Source organism: Anguilla anguilla, chromosome 11, assembly GCF_013347855.1.
Source record: "Anguilla anguilla isolate fAngAng1 chromosome 11, fAngAng1.pri, whole genome shotgun sequence".
NCBI lineage: Eukaryota > Metazoa > Chordata > Actinopteri > Anguilliformes > Anguillidae > Anguilla > Anguilla anguilla.
The window spans coordinates 3,782,174-3,801,097 of record NC_049211.1 but is presented as its reverse complement, the minus strand read 5'-3'; the positions used below and the strand labels follow the sequence as shown (position 1 = coordinate 3,801,097).

At 48.6% G+C, this 18,924-nt stretch overlaps 1 protein-coding gene across 1 annotated transcript in view; it reads right to left on the bottom strand.

Moving 5' to 3' along the window:
• The window catches only part of mbd1a (methyl-CpG binding domain protein 1a), a 37,428-nt gene that overhangs the window by 1,408 nt on the left and 17,096 nt on the right, over positions 1–18,924 (bottom strand). The window contains exons 2-18 of the mRNA XM_035383288.1: positions 17,501–18,647; positions 15,764–15,907; positions 15,375–15,504; positions 13,452–14,041; positions 12,780–12,862; positions 12,583–12,626; positions 9,440–9,583; positions 7,863–7,928; positions 7,498–7,545; positions 6,950–6,982; positions 5,720–5,773; positions 4,531–4,602; positions 3,783–3,947; positions 1,945–2,202; positions 1,690–1,776; positions 1,063–1,155; positions 362–535 (exon numbers count right to left, since the gene is read on the bottom strand). Coding sequence (XP_035239179.1) covers positions 362–535; positions 1,063–1,155; positions 1,690–1,776; positions 1,945–2,202; positions 3,783–3,947; positions 4,531–4,602; positions 5,720–5,773; positions 6,950–6,982; positions 7,498–7,545; positions 7,863–7,928; positions 9,440–9,583; positions 12,583–12,626; positions 12,780–12,862; positions 13,452–14,041; positions 15,375–15,504; positions 15,764–15,907; positions 17,501–17,886 — 2,571 coding nt within the window. The 5' untranslated portion in view covers positions 17,887–18,647. The remainder of the gene's footprint in view (positions 1–361; positions 536–1,062; positions 1,156–1,689; positions 1,777–1,944; positions 2,203–3,782; positions 3,948–4,530; positions 4,603–5,719; positions 5,774–6,949; positions 6,983–7,497; positions 7,546–7,862; positions 7,929–9,439; positions 9,584–12,582; positions 12,627–12,779; positions 12,863–13,451; positions 14,042–15,374; positions 15,505–15,763; positions 15,908–17,500; positions 18,648–18,924) is intronic.

Here is an 18,924-nt window from a genome sequence, read left to right as displayed (position 1 = left end):
TGACGTCTTTTTCACACAGTCCCTCTAATGAGTGTTCTCTTTATTCCTTACTAATATCGTACCATACATTTTAACTACTAAACTGCCTATGTGCGTGAAGTGAAACTGTGTGAAGTGCGTAAAGTGAAACTATGTAAAGTGCGTGAAGTGAAACTGCTGCTAAATTTAAAAAGATTGAAGCCAAATTGGGCACTCTAGCTGTCAGGAGGTGCTGGTGTGTATCCACGCCGGTGCGCCTGATGTCCAGGCCCGTGCTGGGGTAGAGAGCAAGGCCCGTGCTGGGGTAGAGAGCAGGACCCGTGCTGACGAAGCCCTCACTCTGAAACAGCTCAAAACAGAAAAGACGACTCTGTTCACTCACCACAGGGGTGGACTCAGGTTCCCCTCGCTCCCCAGAATCCACCTCCACGACCTCCACGTCCCCCCTCAGGACCAGCGCATTGTCGCCGCCGCCCGTCCCAGAACTGCTCAGGAGCTCCGGAATGTTCCTGTACTGGCCCGGCAGGCCGGCCTGGCTGTACAGAACCTCCGGGTCCTGCTGAACGAGGGATGAATCAGACGAGAGGAGGCTCAGTTTTTTAACACCCGCAGGTACACGTTTCACTTACAGCAGCGTGGACCAGGGATGGCACCAGAAACATTTTTTTTTTTAAGTGTTGGAAGTTTGGGCACCCAAACGTGGTACTACTATGGCACTGGTTCCCATAATGACCGGTACCAAACCGGACCGGATCTGAACCCAGATTTCAGGACTCATTTTGGTGCCACACGCCCCGTTACACTCGCTCTGTCTACTCAGTCAGAGACAGCAGATACCGTTAGCAAGCCTGCTAACATTAAACATGGCCAAAAGGCCAAAAGCAAAACTGTATAAATTATAAATAAGTATAAAATATAATATAAACAATTAAAACAATTAAATAGTTCAATTTACTTGTATTTGCAATGGAAAAAGACGTCCTATAATTTTGTCGTTTTGCCTTTGATATATCGGCAAACGATAGTCTAAATGATACCCGTCGCCGGTTGGCAGACAGCAGAGAAACGGAGGGCGGTGCTTACCGGAGGAGGGAGGGGCAAGCCCGTGTCATAGACGGCCGGCGAGCGGCCCGCGTTCGCCATCTTGAGTTTGGTCCTGTCCGTTTGAAAGTGGTCCTGGCGCAGGGAGGGAAGAGGAGGGGTAAGCGGCCAGGGGCGGGACCCCACATTCAGTCCTCGACACCAAACGGGTGCGAACGCGCATCCCGGCGTGCGGATTTACGAACGAATGCAGTGACCACAGAACGGAAGCTCCCAGTGGACAGCGACAAAAGGAGATTCCCCACCACCACCGGCTGCCTGTGCCAGACATTAGCAGTGGCTAACCTCCTGTGTGCTTTCCAAACACAGCAGGGCTGCTCAGCCCTGCTACCAGAGACCTACCGTCCAGTACAGTTTCACGTCAACCCTAACAAACACGTCTCAAATTATGGTTGAAACGAAAGCCCACAGGACGGTAGATCTCCAGAAACAGGGTCAGACAGCCCATGGCCAACAAGGCTCAGGTGTGATTCCAAATTCACTGGGCAACATGGAAAGGTGCGATTCCAGGCAACACAGACAATGGCGGAAGTGTGCACAACATCCATGAGAAGATCGGACTTATGGAATGATCACTATGGGAATGACTTTCCTCCCGTCTCTCCTGACCTGGATGGCGAGGGGGTAGCTGCTGACGTAGAGCTCCTCGGAGACCAGCGCGCCATTGCTGGGGTCACAGTGCAGCACAGAGTTCATCTACAGGAAAAGAAGTTGAGCGCCTATCTACCCACTCATCGCACAGGCATGAAACACTGTTTTGAGGGGAGTTCCCTTTGCGCCAGTCGTCCGGTCCGGGCGCGGTCTGTCCTCCTTTCCGGCTTCTCTCTTTTCGAGAAGGCGCGGCTGACACGGACAGGAGCTCACCTGTGAGACCGCGGTCGCCACGTCCCCGTCGGCGTCCCCCAGGCCCTCCTGGTCCTCCTGGTCCTTGTCCAGGTCGTACAGACCCGGCCGCAGCGTCCCGATGTAGCCTTCCTCGTCCTCGTCGTTGGTCAGCTCCATGTCCTCCCACGACAGCCGCTGGGACGACTGCACCCGCCTGCTCCAGTACTTGTCCCGGCCCGATTTGGGCATGAGTCGCCTGGCCCCAGATTTACCCATCTGAAAGGGCAGCAAGTGCCTCTGTGGAACACACACGTGCACGCACACACACACACACGTGCACACACACACACACACACACACACGTGCACACACACACACACACACACACGTGCACACACACACATGCACACACACGCACACGTGCACACACACACATGCACACACACGTGCACACACCCACGCGCGTGCCAACACACACACACACCCGCGCGCACACAAACAAACACGTGCACATGCATGCACACACACACACACACAACAACTTTTAAAAATTGAACTCTAAGCCACGAGAAGTTCAGTACACAGTTACAGCCCAAAAGCAGGAACTTTAAAAGTGGTTGTTCACTAATCACTTTGTGACATGTGAAAGGGTGGGAAGCCTGGGAAAATTACTTTCAGTTATCAGTGTCAGCGTTTTCATAACAAATTTCAAAATGTCAGGTGGATGGTTGGATATGTGCTCAATAAACCACAAGAAAATTAGCAAATTATTAAATTTTAGGAAAATATATAAATCACTTTCGCTTTTTGGGGGCGACGTTAGCTCGGGAGGTGGAGCAATCGAAGAATGGCCGTTTCGATCGCCGGCCAATCTGGGCAAGAAGTGCTGAAGTGTCCTTGAGCAAGAAACCTGACCCCTAATTACTCCCCACAGGCTGGCTGGCATCACACATGACTTCCTTTCGCCAATGGTGTGTGTCTGTGTGTGTGTGTGAGAGAGTGTGTGTGTGTGTGTGTGTGAGAGTGTGTCTGTGTGTGTGAGAGAGAGAGAGTGTGTCTGTGTGTGTGAGAGAGTGTGTGTGTGCGCGTGCGTGTGTGTCTGTGTGTGTGCGTGCGTGTGTGAGAGTGTGTCTCTGTGTGTGTGTGTGTGTATGCGTGAATGAGGCATTAATTGTAAAGCACTCATGTAGCCACAGTAGTTGGGAGAAGCGCTGTATAATAAATGCAGTCCATTTACCATTTACACGCCAAATCATGTTTTACATCAACACAGGGAGTCTTCAGGAAGAGATGGACAGGAACTGGTTAGCCACACCTGGTGTAATTGATTGACTGTTCTGAAGCGTGCTGCTGCTGGCTAATGTTGTATGGGGGGTTTATCAATTTATTGCAAAAGGGCTGTTGGGCTAGGGTACTTTATGATGCTGAAACGAAAAAATGGCTTTCCATTTTATGCACTTTGGTGTGAAAAACAGGCATTTTTAAAGGCTTTTTACCACATTTTTACCTTAGAGTATATTTATACACACCGTGCTGTCCATCCCTCTGGACATCAGAGGCTGCTAAGTGATTTTAATGCTTCACACCACAGCCTGAGTAACACAACGCACACAGATTGATTTTCCATTTCATTTTGCAGGCCGCTTCCCTCTGGAGGCGAGTGCATTAATTGACCCTGCGCCCCCCGCAACATTACCGCAATGCTGCTGCAATGCTGTGGCAATGTTAGAACGTTCACCGAACATTCCAGTAGCACTGTGAGAACACTCTGTGTTGGCTGGGACCCCAGTTTGGCTCTGTCGGGGCTGACTCCACCCCCTATCCCCCCACCCCCCCCCCCACGCAGGAGCCGCGACTGACCACAAGGGGGCGCCTACCATGGCGTGACTCTGGCACTGGCGCAGGCGGCACTTCTGCCTCTTCTTGTTGCGCCCGCCGAACTTGGGCTTGTCCATGCAGAAGTCGCAGCGGCCGCAGTCCGTCGTGCGCAGGCAGGCGTCGCATCTCCCGCAGGCGCGCCGGCTGCGCTTCTTCGGCCCGTTCTGCGCAGAGGGAGCGCAGGTCAGTGCGCGCGTGTGTGTGTGTGTTTGTGCGTACGCGTGTGTGTGCATGTGTGTGAGAGACAAAATGGTTGCTGTGGCATGGAGGAAAATGTGAACAAGGGGAGCAGCGCTGGATCAGTTAAAAGGTGTTTTTCTCTTAAAACAAAATGGTCTGATGTTTCCAGGCAGAAACTTTAAATCTGTCGCTGAATCTCCTTCCCATTTAATAAAAAAATAACAGAGAGCTGTGGGAATGCACGGGCACATTCACTGCACCGGCCATTTCTATTGGTTCATGGAGATGCATACAGGTCAACATACAGACGAGTAGCCCAGCACAGATTCACAATTGTAAAAATAAGATCAACAATGTTCTTTGTATTTTTTTTCCAACAACTGTGGTTGAAATGTTTTTCTGTTATAATTATTATTATTATTATTATTATTATTATTATTAACTATTGGTGGATGTGATGAATGTGCATTTTCTGCTTGAAAAACAATAAAAAGATTAATTGAAAAATAAAACAAACACAAAGTGGTGCTTAAGTGTAGGAAAACATTCACCCTCCTTCATACTCACGTCCATGTCGTCGTTATCATCGTAATATCCGGGGTAGTCTTCCGTGTCGCTGTACTGGGGAACGGCATACGGCTGCACAAAGAGAAACTCCTTTTAGACCCACCCATCCATCCATCCATTATTGAACTCACTTCCGTCCATCCATCCATTATCTAACTCGCTTCCATTCACCCATCCATTATCTAACTCGCTTCCATTCATCCATCCATTATCGCTTCCATTCATCCATCCATTATCTAACTTGCTTCCATTCATCCATCCATTATCTAACTCGCTTCCATTCATCCATCCATTATCTAACTTGCTTCCATCGATCCATTCATTATCTAACTCGCTTATTTCTCTTCAGGGTTGAGGGGAGGCCGGACCCTATCCCAGCATGCATCAGGCAGGAAGCAGAAGTGTACATGACCCAGTTGGCCAAATGGTGCACCTGTGCCATTTGCATCAATGAGCTTGTTTGTTCCTTAGCAACCAGTCCAGGGCCAACAACAGTACTCCAATAACAGCCCCCAGCAACAACCTAACAACAATCGTCCAAGCTGTACGTTGTGTTTTGACACACAACGTACAACTGAATATTCAGGAATCTTAATGTACCAATCTCTGGTCAATGTAGGCTGCGTACTGATCGCGTCACATCTTTAGTCAGATTAGGGTCATCAAACTATGTGGAAATGCTGCCATTTGACAAAGAGCTGATCTGCATGAACAACTGCTTAGAGAAAATCAGTGGAACCTTCAGATTGCAAACATGGGCTTTGGAAAGACGAGATACTTTTGGGGAAGTGTAGCACACCATTATCGGCTCAACATTGGTAGCAGACAGATCAGCAGTAGCACAACCAACAACGCGTGAGAGCAGGCCTGCAATGGTGACCGTCGACCACCACCTCTACTAACACTGGGCCAACCAGGGCATGTTCACAGAGTTCTCCGGACCACGACTAACATGCACAAACACAGCCCACTGACATTAACACGACACACTTCATAATCATGCACTGATTCGCTCAACAGTTTACAGCTGTGGGATTATCATTCCCCAAGCAACCACAGAATCCAGAAACGATCATGACTCTCCTTCAGACATACTGGCCATGAATGCATTAAAAAAATATATATAATAATAATTATATATATAACAGAAGGCTTGATATCAGCCCCGTTCCAAGTCTTACCGCCTCACCTTCTTAAAGCGCTTAGTCTGGCCATACTCCAGGCGCCGAGCCCTGGGCTTTCTCTAAGGAAGAGACGGCGTAAAATGGGCGTGTGAAGTGAAATGGAATGACGATAATAATTTTCACCATTAGGCTGTGGTGAGCCAAATATTTAAAGCAACAGCCCCACATGTACTTTCAAACAGAGAAAAAATACCAGCGCAAGGGAAGAGAGTAGAAATTCTGAACGTAGCAACGCTGACTGTGATTTCACCCAGTTCTGTTGCAACAGATGTACTTTCTCTTTATTAGAATGCTGGGTGTTTATTAGAGGGTATAGCCATTTACAGATTGTACGTCAGTGCTTAGCAACACCCAATGATGGGAGGATTATTATCCACTGGGGGAACCAAAATCCTCCTCAGGGATTGAGAAAGGGTGAAGGAGAGAGATAGAGAGACAGATAAAGAGATGGAGGAAGAGACAGAGATATATGACAATATATGACCAAAGGTATCTAGACACCCCTTGGTCTGGGGCTGTTTTTCATGGCTTGGACTAGGCCCATTAGTTCCAGTGAAGGCAAATCTTAATGCAGTGACATTCTAGACGTTTCTTTATGTGCTTCTCACTTTGTGGCAGCAGTTTAGGGAAGACCCTTTCATGCTTGAGTATGACAATGCCCCTGGGCACACAGGGAGGTCCATATAGAAGTTATTTAGTCGAGATCAATGCAGAAGAACTTCACTGGCCTGCACAGAGCCCTGACCTCAATCCCATCCAACACCTTTCGGGATCAACTGAAAAGCCAACTGCGAGCCAGGCCAAATCGGCCAATCAGTGCCTGACCTCATCAATGCTCTTCTGGCTGAATGGAAGCAAATCTCTGCAGCAATGCTCAAACAACTAGTATAAAGCCTTCCCATGAGAGTGAAGGTTGCTATAGGAGCAAAGGGTGGACCAACTCCATATTAAAGCCCATCATTTTGGACGAGATGTTGGCCATGTAGTGTACATAGACAGACAGACAGACAGACAGTGTGTTGTGCCCCCCCATCTTGTAATGTCATGTGGTGTGGAACCGTGGCTGTGCCCAGCTCTCCTTATACAATACAGACAGAACAACGAGAAATCTCAGTGTTAGATTTGGACTCTCTTGTACATGGACTATAAACCTCCTTTACACAAATACATTTCACTGTAACGACGTAATAAAAAAAAAAAAACCTAAAAAAAACCAAACATCTGGCTGCACTCACCGTCACATCCTCAGCAATTTGCCTCTTTAATTTCTGCAAACAAAAAAAATGTTTGATTTGGCTCCCATACCTTCCTGTGCCCCAGACCTATCAGCTGTGCCAAACATGCATATTAATCAACCAAAGAATTGCTGTTGACATCCCCTCCCCCACCCCCCCCACAACGGCTTAACCACTGTGGCTGTGGTTAACAACACTTCCATTTTGTCATTACATTGTTTGTTATTCACATTTTTTTTACATTGCAATTTTGTTGCTTTGCTAAGTTGTACATCTTCCTATGGTGTAATCCTCGTGTATTTTGCCCATAACAGGCATAGCTGGTTAACGAGTCAATCCCAGGTTTCCACATTTGTGTTCTCCGAGCATTTACCTCCCACCGCTGGGGCGACTGCTGGTCTAAAACGCTTTTATCCAGAGTGACTTACAACAACTGTCTTCTTCTTGTAAGTCGTCCTGGACAGAAGCATCTGCCGAACGGCTCTAATGTAATGCAATGTAATGTGCTCCCTGTGGGATGATTCAAAGTGAAGCATTCTCCTACTCACCGTCAATTTGAGTTTCCTCCCAAACTTTGACAATTTATCTGTCTTTTTCTGAAAGAAAGGGTAAAGGAAGTAGACGTTCGGTTATTTTTCTATTGTTATAGATCTGCGTTGATCATATTCTTAAAAGGCTTTACTTTTAAAAACTGCGCTCACTGATGAAACGTGAACACAAAATAAAAACACAAAAGCGTAACCAATGATTAAACTCTTGAGGGAAAAGAATAAGACCATCATCACACTCGGCATGCCAGGCTACCACACTAGACTGTTATAAACATGATACACACAGTCACAGAGGGATGAACGTTTAAAAATCTTTAATGCTCAACTGCAGATAATTGTGCCACCGTGGCCGTAGGTCTTACCGGCGTGGTTGTGACTTGTTCCTTCGTGTCCGAAGCCCTCCCAAGCACCCACTGGCCTTGGCCGTCCTGAAAAAAGCATTACACAACAGCTCAGCCACACCACTCTCATCATCACCATCAGGTAACTCTCATCAATCGCACTTCAAACATATTACAACATTTTGTAATTACAAAAACCGCAACGAGGTTAGTAGTGCTTACTGTCAAGGTGATTAGAGTCAGTGACAAAGAAAATAACACTGGTCAGGCTGTAGTCAAGCGAACCGGACATGCAAAGGTGTGCAGTATTTATGTATAAACGTGAGGGAACAGAAAGACAGAGGGACAGAGGGACAGACTAAAAGGCTTAAGGGCAGCAGTAGTGGGGGTTTTCCATACACGGCAAAACATTCAGTGTTAAATCAACTCTTACAGAGTAAATATGGGTTCCTACTGGACTATATATGTACTCTGTTAAGAGTTGAATTAACACTAGATATTTTACTGCATATGTTGTGGGAGAGCAGCAAGCAAGCTCTTCAAAAAAGATTAGGTTAGCTATTAGTCTTTAGTCTGAGGCGAGAAAAGTCCAGTTCGGACAAGATGGGGGTTCATTCTGTTGCGAAACACTTACATAGATGCCCGCGCTGCACTTGAATGAGGGATTTGTATGTCATATATGTATGAAAATCCACATTGCCTGTAGCACACAACACTGTTCATTAAGCAGGAACTTTCAGCATGCGAGTCTCAATAAAGTTTTGCATATTCAAACACGTTTCCATGTATTACTAACTAATCTACAAAAACACAAATTTCCTACTCTATCCCACTTCAGTAAACTTATCTGCTTCATCTAGGAGAGGGGACCCCTGTTGAAAACCCAGGGTATAGAAGATTCCAGACACAATTAAAATTCACTCTTTAACAGTTCATTGGTTGTCTATTAAAAACTTATACGTCATATATTAAATTCAAGAATCCAAGTTTAACTGCATAACTCTAGAAGTTTTAGTCTAGAGTTGCTGTGAAATGCAATTACTTCAATCTGAGAAGCGTTTGCACTCTTTCACCTGGCAGTAAGCATTCTTTTTTAAAATCCAAAAAATACAAATAAATAAAAACGCACGCCCAGAAGCTGAACGTGTCCCTGGATCATTCCAGTGAAATCAATCACAGAAGCCAGAATATTTGTTTTAGCTCATAGATTTCCATGTTTCCAAAGCTTCCCAAAAAAGCACAGGGAATGAGTTTGGGTACGGGGATAGGTTAAGATTACAGTGTAAACTCTAGGCCTTAATGGCTCATTCGGTAAATGCAGCACTACACCTCTTGATTGCCAGATCTCTGCTGTTTATTGGGACATAATGGAATAGTATCCTCATAAATACGAGTCACTTTTATTTCGCTTTAACTGCATACATAAATACATAATTTATGCCAAATATGCAACAGTCTTAGTATTTAACTCTCTAGTTCAGTGATTAGTGTCCTCACCAAACGGCTACTGGTTTGGATGCACGAGGACCGGTGAGCAGGTGGACAGATTTCACGTGGAATGATCCTCCTGCGTCTCCACGGAGACCACCAGCCCGTACCTTGCGGATCGGACAGAGGCACTTCCTCCGGCGGCAGCGGACGGGTTTCAGGGAGGCGGGGTTTAACAGGCCGTGCCGGCAGCTGGCGCACGTGCCACAGTCCGCTGTGACCTGGCACGCCCGGCACTGCCCGCACGGCAGCCACTGTGAAGAGACGGGCAGAACCCACAGGACCCAGTCACCGCTGGGCAGAACCCACAGAACCCAGTCACCGCTGGGCAGAACCCACAGAACCCAGTCACCGCTGGGCAGAACCCACAGAACCCAGTCACCGCTGGGTAGAACCAAAAGAACCCAGTGACCATGGGTAGAACCCAAAGAACCCAGTCACCACTGGGTAGAACCCAAAGAACCCAGTCACAGCTGGGTAGAACCTAAAGAACCCAGTGACCACTGGGTAGAACCCAAAGAACCCAGTCACCGCTGGGCAGAACCCACAGAACCCAGTCACCGCTGGGTAGAACTAAAAGAACCCAGTGAACACTGGGTAGAACCTAAAGAACCCAGTCACCACTGGGTAGAACCCACAGAACCCAGTCACTGCTGGGTAGAACCTAAAGAACCCAGTCACCACTGGGTAGAACCCACAGAACCCAGTCACTGCTGGGCAGAACCCAAAGAATCCAGTCACCGCTGGGAAGAACCAAAAGAACTCAGTGACCACTGGGTAGAACCCACAGAACCCAGTCACCGCTGGGAAGAACCCAAAGAACCCAGTCACTGCTGGGAAGAACCAAAAGAACTCAGTGACCACTGGGTAGAACCTAAAGAACCCAGTCACCACTGGGTAGAACCCAAAGAACCCAGTCACCACTGGGCAGAAGCCAGTCACCGCTGGGTAGAACCCAGTCACTGCTGGGTAGAACCCAGTCACCACTAAGCAGAAGCCAGTCATCGCTGGGTAGAACCCAAAGAACCCATTCACCGCTGGGTAGAACCCAGTGAGAACTGGGAAGGACCAGATCACCATGTAGGTTTCTCCTTCCCCCTTCTCCCACTTACAGTACCCCACTGGCTGGGGGTGGGCCCACACCTCTTTCTCTTTCTATCCATCTCTTTAGCTCTCTCGCTCCTGTAACAGAACACACACCGTGTGTGCGACGGCACTTTCATAACCTCAGCACAAGCGTTTCTTTCAACTGCCCAAACCTTTCACTTTCTATACAGCGCCGAAAGTGTCAGCGTGACATATCACAGAGCGGAAAGGTGAACTGAGGCTCGAACACAGCTGTGGATGGGAAACCTTACTGATAACAGCAGGGGGAGGTAGATCCGATAGCTGAACACAGCCAGGAGCTGGTGCGCTAACGCGAGCACGCAGCACAGCTGTCAGCGCTCTTTGTCGAAAGGGGCCCCTTGGGAGGTCCTGAAGGTTGCTAGAGTGGGCTCAGATTAAAATCAGGAGCAAAGGCGGGGGGGGGGGGGGGGGGGGGGGGGGAGGAACACAGGCGTCCCATACAAGTGCAGTCAGCTGTACTGCAGATGAAAGAGGTACAGAACTGAAACACGGCCAGCAGCTAGTTAGCTGAGTTTCACATTTCAGCAGTGAAGCCAATGCAGTCACAATAAAATTACGCTTCTAAAACTAAACAAATTTCCAGCATCACGGTTGTCCACTCGTACATCTTATGGGTACTCCTCTGGAATGCCCAAATCATACATTTTTGTGAAACTGGGAAAGTGGACATTGCCAAGGGAATCAGACAACAGAATGTAGTAACCCAGTACACTTTAATATGAGCGCCAGGTCTTGTCCTACAGCCCTTCCAAAAATTTAGGGCTGCATGAATTTGGCTTTGACCTCAGTGACAAAACATCTGTCATCACTGAGCCAGTGTCAGTGTATGAATTCTACTCTCGGGTTTTCCCTGCTGGTCAAAACTAGGAACATTCCAATAATTATAATGACACAGGCCTAAATCAAAAGTGCTCCAATCATACAGAAGCATCTGGAATATCCCCGGTTGTACACGACTCGCCTGACTGTGAAACTCTCGATGCAGCGTGAAAATTCAGCGCTCGACTGAAACGGACCAAATCAGCCGAGCGAGCCTTTGCCCTGAGGGATTTGGAACGGGTGCGTTCAGACCCTCTACTCGCCATCTCACTGCCTACATGTGACCTGGTTTTTAGCCCCCCCCCCCCCCCCCCCCCCCCACTCTCCCTCCCAGCCCTCAGCGCATACAAAGCACAAACCCCGTAACAGCTCCAAAAACATGGCACCAAAAGCATGCTGCAGACTGGCATACACAGCGCCCTCATGCCCGAGATCTTACAAATCGCAACCCACCGGGTGGCACTTCAGTACAGTAAATTTCCTGGCATTAGCATATTCACCCTCAGGTGTGAACATCAACACAGCAGCGCGAGCCACACAGCACTGGTTTCTATTCACCACAGAACAAGCACGGCACAGGCAATGAGAATTTCAACAGCTAAAATACATTTAGCAGATGCTCTTATCCAGAGCGACTTTCTTACACAACATAGTATCCATTTATACCGCTGGATATTTTTACTGAAGCAGTGCAGGTTAAGCGGATTGCTCAAGAGCAAAACAGCAGGGTGCGCTACCTGGGAGTCGAACCCGCAACCTTTAGGTTCCAAACCCAATTCCTTCCTTTGCCCAAGGAGGCCTTGATCAGTAGGCCCATTTGGAGGACCTACGAATGACCAATCCTGACCCAAGACCAGAATATTCGGCCATGAGGGCAGGCATGCTCCTAAACACGAACAAGCAATCACTGGACACCATGGCTGCCAATTGAATTTAAGCGGTTGAGAAATAAGGAACTGAAAAACATGCGGTCGAGATGGGCATTAACATGATTAACCTCAGGTGCAAACATCTACACTGGTTTCTATTCACCACAGAACAAGCACGGCACAGGCAATGAGAATTTCAACAGCTAAAATTTCTACACCATTTATTCAAAAGCACGTACAGCACAGGCAGGAACCCCCTCCCCCTCCCCCCACCCCACCCTACCCCCATGGGAAAGAAGACAGAAACCCCAGGAGATGAAGAGCGCCATGCACACACAAGGGGGAAATGGCGGATGGACAAGCAGGAGAGCACATGCAGGCAGGCAGACGTGCTGAACGGGTGTGGGGCGGAAACGGACGGGCGTGGGGAGCGCTACCTTCCTGAAGACGATGTTTCGGGGGGCTTCCAGCTTCTTCTCGGCTACAGAAGCGGAAAGCGAAAACGTAAACCGCCAACTGAGGCAACGAGACATCGCAGACATCGACTGGCACGACAGCTTTAACTGCTCTCTTAATTCTTGCGTGCGAACACACACACATCTAAAGTAGCTAAATTAGCGAAACTGAGACGTACGTGTGCATTTTGGACAGTAGGATTTCTGGTCAGGTCTCCTGAACACCATGCCTGGGTACGAGGAGCCACACTTGGAACAGCCACTGAAATGAGAGGGGGAAAAAAATGTTTGTTTTTTTTTCATTTAAAAAAAATCTGTTAAACAGAAAAGAACTGCTGCTGAAAATCAAAACACATCGCTGTTTATTTATCAAATGTCTGTAATCTGCGCTTATGTATTTATAATCACGGCTCAAAGCTTTCAAGATGAACTCTAATTGTTATTAAATATATATATGGATTTTTTTCTTTCTTTTTTTACGTAAGGTGGCTTAACTGAGTTGTCCTTTTGTAAGCATCTGAACAGTGTATATATATATATATGGATTTTTTAAATTATTATTATTCTTCATTTATTACTATTCTTGTTTTATTTTTTCTAAGGTTACTGTTTCGTATCATTTTGTCCGTTTGTTTGATTTTATGTCTCACTATACAAGCTTGTATGTATTGTATGTATTTTATGTTCGGACCCCAGGAAGATTAGCTGCACACTGTGTATTGCTAATGGGGACCCTAAATAAATAAATAAATAAATCACAGTTTCCCCCACAGACGGCTCACGCGGAGGGAACCATAGCGGTCAGTTATACGGCTATGGTTACTATGGGATACGGCCACTCTGCTACTCACTACACGAGCGGTCCAGCCGATCCAGCGTAGCTGATAGGCCCTTCCTCCCCATTGGACGGCGAGTTGGGGTCTAGGGAGTGCGAGATGGGCAGGGATCGCGGGGAGTGCTTGGACACTGGCAGCGAGAAGGCGGGGGAGGACTTGAGGTTGTCCAAGGCGGGGCGGGGGTCTCTTTCGGGGCTGAGGGCGGGGCCGAGGGGGGCGAGGGAGGAGTCCAGGCAGGCCGGGGACAGCCGAGGGAAGAGGAGCTCCCGGCTGGGGGTGTCGGGGGGGCCGAGGCGCTGGGGGGAGAACTCCCCGAACTGGAGGGCGGGGGCGCTGGCGGGCCGGCGGACGGGCGTCACGGCGACGGCGAGGGCGAGCGGGGAGGCGCGCACCAGGCGCGGGGGGGAGCAGAAGGAGCTGGGGGACTGCGGGGAGGGGGGCGGCGCGGCGGCCTGCTGCTGGGGCGTGAGGAGAGGCCGCTGGGGGGTGGCGGCCTGGCTGTGGGGGGTGTGGCTCCGCTCAGGGGTGCCCGTCTTCTCCGAGGAGAAGCTGCGCTCGGACGGCGTCCCGTCCTCCGTGGAGGCGGCGTGGTCTCCCTTCGGACGCTGCGGGGTCACGGGGGGGGGGGGGGGGGGGGGGGGGCGTGCGGGGGGGGGGGCGGGGGGGACATGAGAGACGGTGAGGTACGAGAAATCGGAAACACTGTATTCAGTAACCAGAGATTAATTTCTAATTATGTTCATGGAATTCTAATTAAGTCAATAATCAATTTTAAAAATGTCTAATGGGATCAATCATAATAGCATGCCTTTGGTGCACATTATTTAGAAAGTAGAAGTTTTTTGTTAAAACACATATAAGTGGTCAATACTTTATTTTTTTTTTTGTTTTGAGTCAATCCAGGCAGAAGCAAACGATAGGACAGAAAGACCAGATAAACCCTGATAATGCTGACGCCACTCGGACCCTTCCCAAAACGTGTGTGAGGCAGGACAGACAGATATTTACCCAAAATACACTTTAAGAAAATTCATGTTCTTTATAAAAAAAAGAAAAAGGAAAAAAATCATAAGTATGCATATACAAAATTCTGCATGAATAGTAAGTAATTTTGCTGTTCAGAAGTACAGGCAGGAGCTGCTGCACAGGTTAAGAGACAGGTACTGCTGCACAGGTTAAGAGACAGGTGCAGCGGCACAGCTTAAGAGACAGGTGCTGCGGCACAGGTTAAGAGGCAGGTGCTGCTGCACAGGTTAAGAGACAGGTGCTGCTGCACAGGTTAAGAGACAGGTGCTGCTGCACAGGTTAAGAGACAGGTGCTGCTGTACAGGTTAAGATACAGGTGCTGCTGTACAGGTTAAGAGACAGGTGCTGCTGCACAGGTTAAGAGACAGGTGCTGCTGCACAGGTTAAGAGACAGGTGCTGCGGCAGAGGTTAAGAGGCAGGTGCAGCGGCACAGGTTAAGAGACAGGTGCTGCTGCACAGGTTAAGAGGCTGGTGCTGCTGCACAGGTTAAGAGACAGGTGCTGCTGCACAGGTTAAGAGACAGGTGCTGCGGCAGAGGTTAAGAGGCAGGTGCAGCGGCACAGGTTAAGAGGCAGGTTCTGCTGCACAGGTTAAGAGGCAGGTGCTGCTGCACAGGTTAAGAGGCAGGTACTGCTGCACAGGTTAAGAGACAGGTGCTGCGGCACAGGTTAAGAGGCAGGTACTGCTGCACAGGTTAAGAGACAGGTGCTGCTGCACAGGTTAAGAGGCAGGTGCTGCTGCACAGGTTAAGAGACAGGTACCGCTGCACAGGTTAAGAGACAGGTACTGCTGCACAGGTTAAGAGGCAGGTACCGCTGCACAGGTTAAGAGACAGGTACTGCTGCACAGGTTAAGAGGCAGGTGCTGCTGCACAGGTTAAGAGGCAGGTGTTGTGTCACACAGGTACGTACCCTTCTCCTCAGTCTGATGGAACCCTCTTCCAGAAACAGGCCAGACTTGTACTCAAAGTTGGTGATGTCAACAGACCCCGCCAGGAGTTTCATCAGCTCAATCTTACTTCGGACACGTTCGCCACGGGGACTGAGGGGGGGGGGGTCACAGCAGTGTAAATGACTCCCTTTTCATTTTGCATATGAGCACATACAATATAAATATGGACTAACAAAATATCGTATTATTTATTCATATCAAATAGGCACAATAGGCCTATGTCACTGCTTGTTGAGTCCTTTCAACTTTGATAAGATAACAGTCAGGTGAGTAGGCATTTAAAAAAAATTGTTTTTCAAAACTCTTGCCCGTTCGGGGTCTAGCCTGTGTGTGGCGGCTTGGCGGGTACCTCATGTAGTACGTGTCGGTCTTGCCCATGCTGAATCCGGAACGGCGGAAAACCTCTCTGCGCTTCCAGCCCTCGCCCAGCAGGGGGCAGTCCAGCCACTTCTCACCGAGCGCCGTCCTCCGCCGCCTTCGCCTGGGGGTGCCGCTGAGAAACAAGAGCAGGGTCGCGGCTATCAACCAAGAGGCCAGCTTTAGCTTCTCCACCTCGGGATCGGATGCAATGTCGCCCCCTACTGATATGTATGATTTTCGCTCAAAAAGTCTCCCCATTGGACTTTGACAGCAAAAATAAAAAACTTCCACTTAAATATTGATGTTAACTCTGTGCATTATATTAGCTAATAAAAAAAATCACTTATTTTTCTGAGGTAAAATATATTTCTCCGATCACAGACAAATATATGAAAGAATTTTTATTAAATTTTTGTTATTTATTTTAGCCAATGTCTGCGCTATCCTCGTTGTACTCTAATTTAGCCATGTGACCAAGGACACAACTGAGCATGTCTGTTGAGTGAAAAAATGGTACTTCCTGGTTCCAATGTGCTCCCCGTAGGTTTCTATTGCTGTCGCTGTCTCTACATATTATACACTCTAAGCCATCAACAGCCCATCCATCCTGTCGAGGAATAAAATAGTCCACACCGAATTTCGCTCGGTACTTTCAAAATGCGATGCGTTGTTTATTCATGTGGCATGGAGAGAATACATATTAACTCTCTGCGATTCTCTGACTAACAAAGGTTTTCTGTCTCTCTTCATCGTTCAAGACTAGTCCACACTCGTATTTTTTCCTTTCTTTTCTTTTTCCCTACAAGCTAGAATCTTCCACAGATGTTGTGTAGAGCCTAAAACCCCTTTATTTTCAACCTTGAATACCTCTGAACCTGGATTTCCTGTACCACACCTCAGTTTCATGCAAGACTTCCAAACGCTACGTGGTGAGACAGCACGGAACTGCAGGGGTTATCCATGCATCCCAGAGGCTACGCTCCTAAGGAAACCCTTTGCACAGACAAAACTGAATACAACATCTCTATCAGTATCAGTTTCCATGAGGAATGTGAAATGCACAAACACACCAGCCTCGTTACAACGTGTGACTGAATCTGAGACAAGACATCTGGGGGCGGGGTTTACAGGCTCAGCTGACATATTTGAAAATAGACTGCAAAGCAACGAGACACAAGCCGAAGTGTCAAACCATTATGGGCATTCCTCGGGCTGAGCCCTGTGACGTACTTTTAAACACATAACCGCAGTGTTTATAATCCAGTTCTTATACTCACAATTCACAAAAAATACGTACGAACACATTTGATCGTAAACTGCATGCAAGAACATTTCCAGGAACATTTTGGCATTCATAATTTTTCTTATTTGTATTTGTTCATGGCTGTTTCCTTTTGCTAATCACATGAACAGGATTGTGCATAAAATTTACAAACAGTCAGCATTCCTCATCTCATACACCTGGGATATGCACGGAAACAAAGGTCTGCACATGTGACGTGAATCACATATTGGTTTTTGTAGGAAAGTTTTAAAGAAAAAAGTAAGAATAATTTAAGAAAAGTTTTGTGAATGAGGCCCAATGAAACAACAAGTTCTTTATGAGGGAGAAGACTAATACTCAGCAATGAAGGTTGAGGTTTTTTTGCAAGCGATACTGTTCCGGAAAGATCTGCTGACAATATTAGCGACGCGAAAACAAGAGCGAAAAAGGGGAGGAGCTTACGGAGTACTGCCGAAGCCCTTCGTCTGCTTCCTGTCCCCGTCTCCGGCCGCACCCTCCTCCTTGCTCCCGTTGACCTGCAAGGACACGTCGGGGTCGGTGCTCTGGCCGTCTTCGTCGTCCTCCTCTTCATCATCCTCCAGCGGCTCCAGCCAGTCTCCGGGGGGGTCCTCGGGGGGGACCTCGGGCTCGCCCCCCGCCGCTGTGCCCTCCGCTCGTCGCTTGGCACCCGCCGGGGACACCGGGCATTCTGGGACGGGGTTCCGCCCCTCCCCCGCCTCCACCGCTTGGCGCGCGCTTCCGTCTGCCCGGGCGTCTCCTCCCCCCCCCATGCCCCCCTCCCCCCTCCCTCTCTTCTCCTCCAGCAGATCCGGCGCTCCGTCCTTCATTTCCGAATCCCGGCGTCTGCCCTCCAGGCCCCCGCGGCCTTCAGCACGCTCATGCACCCTCAGGGCCCCGGGTCTGCCACAGCCGCCAACACCGGTCCGCCTCAGCCGCCAACACGGGCCTGCCTCAGCGATACGAACAACCGCCAAAACGCTCAACCACCCAGCCGCCAACAGAGGTCCGCCTTAGCAACACAAACAACCGCCAACACGAGTCCCCTTCAGCGATACGAACTACCGCCAACACAAGTCCCCTTCAGCGATACGAACAACCGCCAACACGAGTCCCCTTCAGCGATACGAACAACCGCCAAATCTCTCGACAGCCCAGCCGCCAACACAAGTCCCCTTCAGCGATACGAACAACCGCCAAATCGCTCGACAGCCCAGCCGCCAACAGAGGTCCGCCTTAGCAATACAAACAACCGCCAACACGAGTCCCCTTCAGCGATACGAACAACCGCCAAATCGCTCGACAGCCCAGCCGCCAACACGAGTCCCCTTCAGCGATACGAACAACCGCCAAATCGCTCGACAGCCCAGCCGCCAACACGAGTCCCCTTCAGCGACACAAACAACCGCCAAATCGCTTGCCTTTCCTCAAGGTCGCTCCTGCGGGCTCCTTACTCAAGGACCGTCTCCCACGTCATATTTAACGTGAAGTCAACATCGTTGCCCCTCTAAGTTACAGATGTTGCAGATGCTCAGGCCACTTGCTTCAAATTATTCTTCAAATCCCAAATCTTCAGGGGACTTCATATAACCTGATGAAAAAGAAAAAAAAACATTTTATAATTTGCCTGCTGCACAACAGAGCTAAAATATGAAATGGCTAGCTGCTCGTCAATTTTGAACTTAAAAGACAAACTTTTAAAAAGGTTATCACATATCACTACAGGTTATCACATATCACATGCACTGTCATTCATGCATTGCCCCACATTAAGGTAGTACTTATACAAGTGCATGCAACAGAGTTGTGAGTACACATTTGCATTTTTAAGAAGTCAACAGATTTGTTATCACATTTTTGGGTGACAT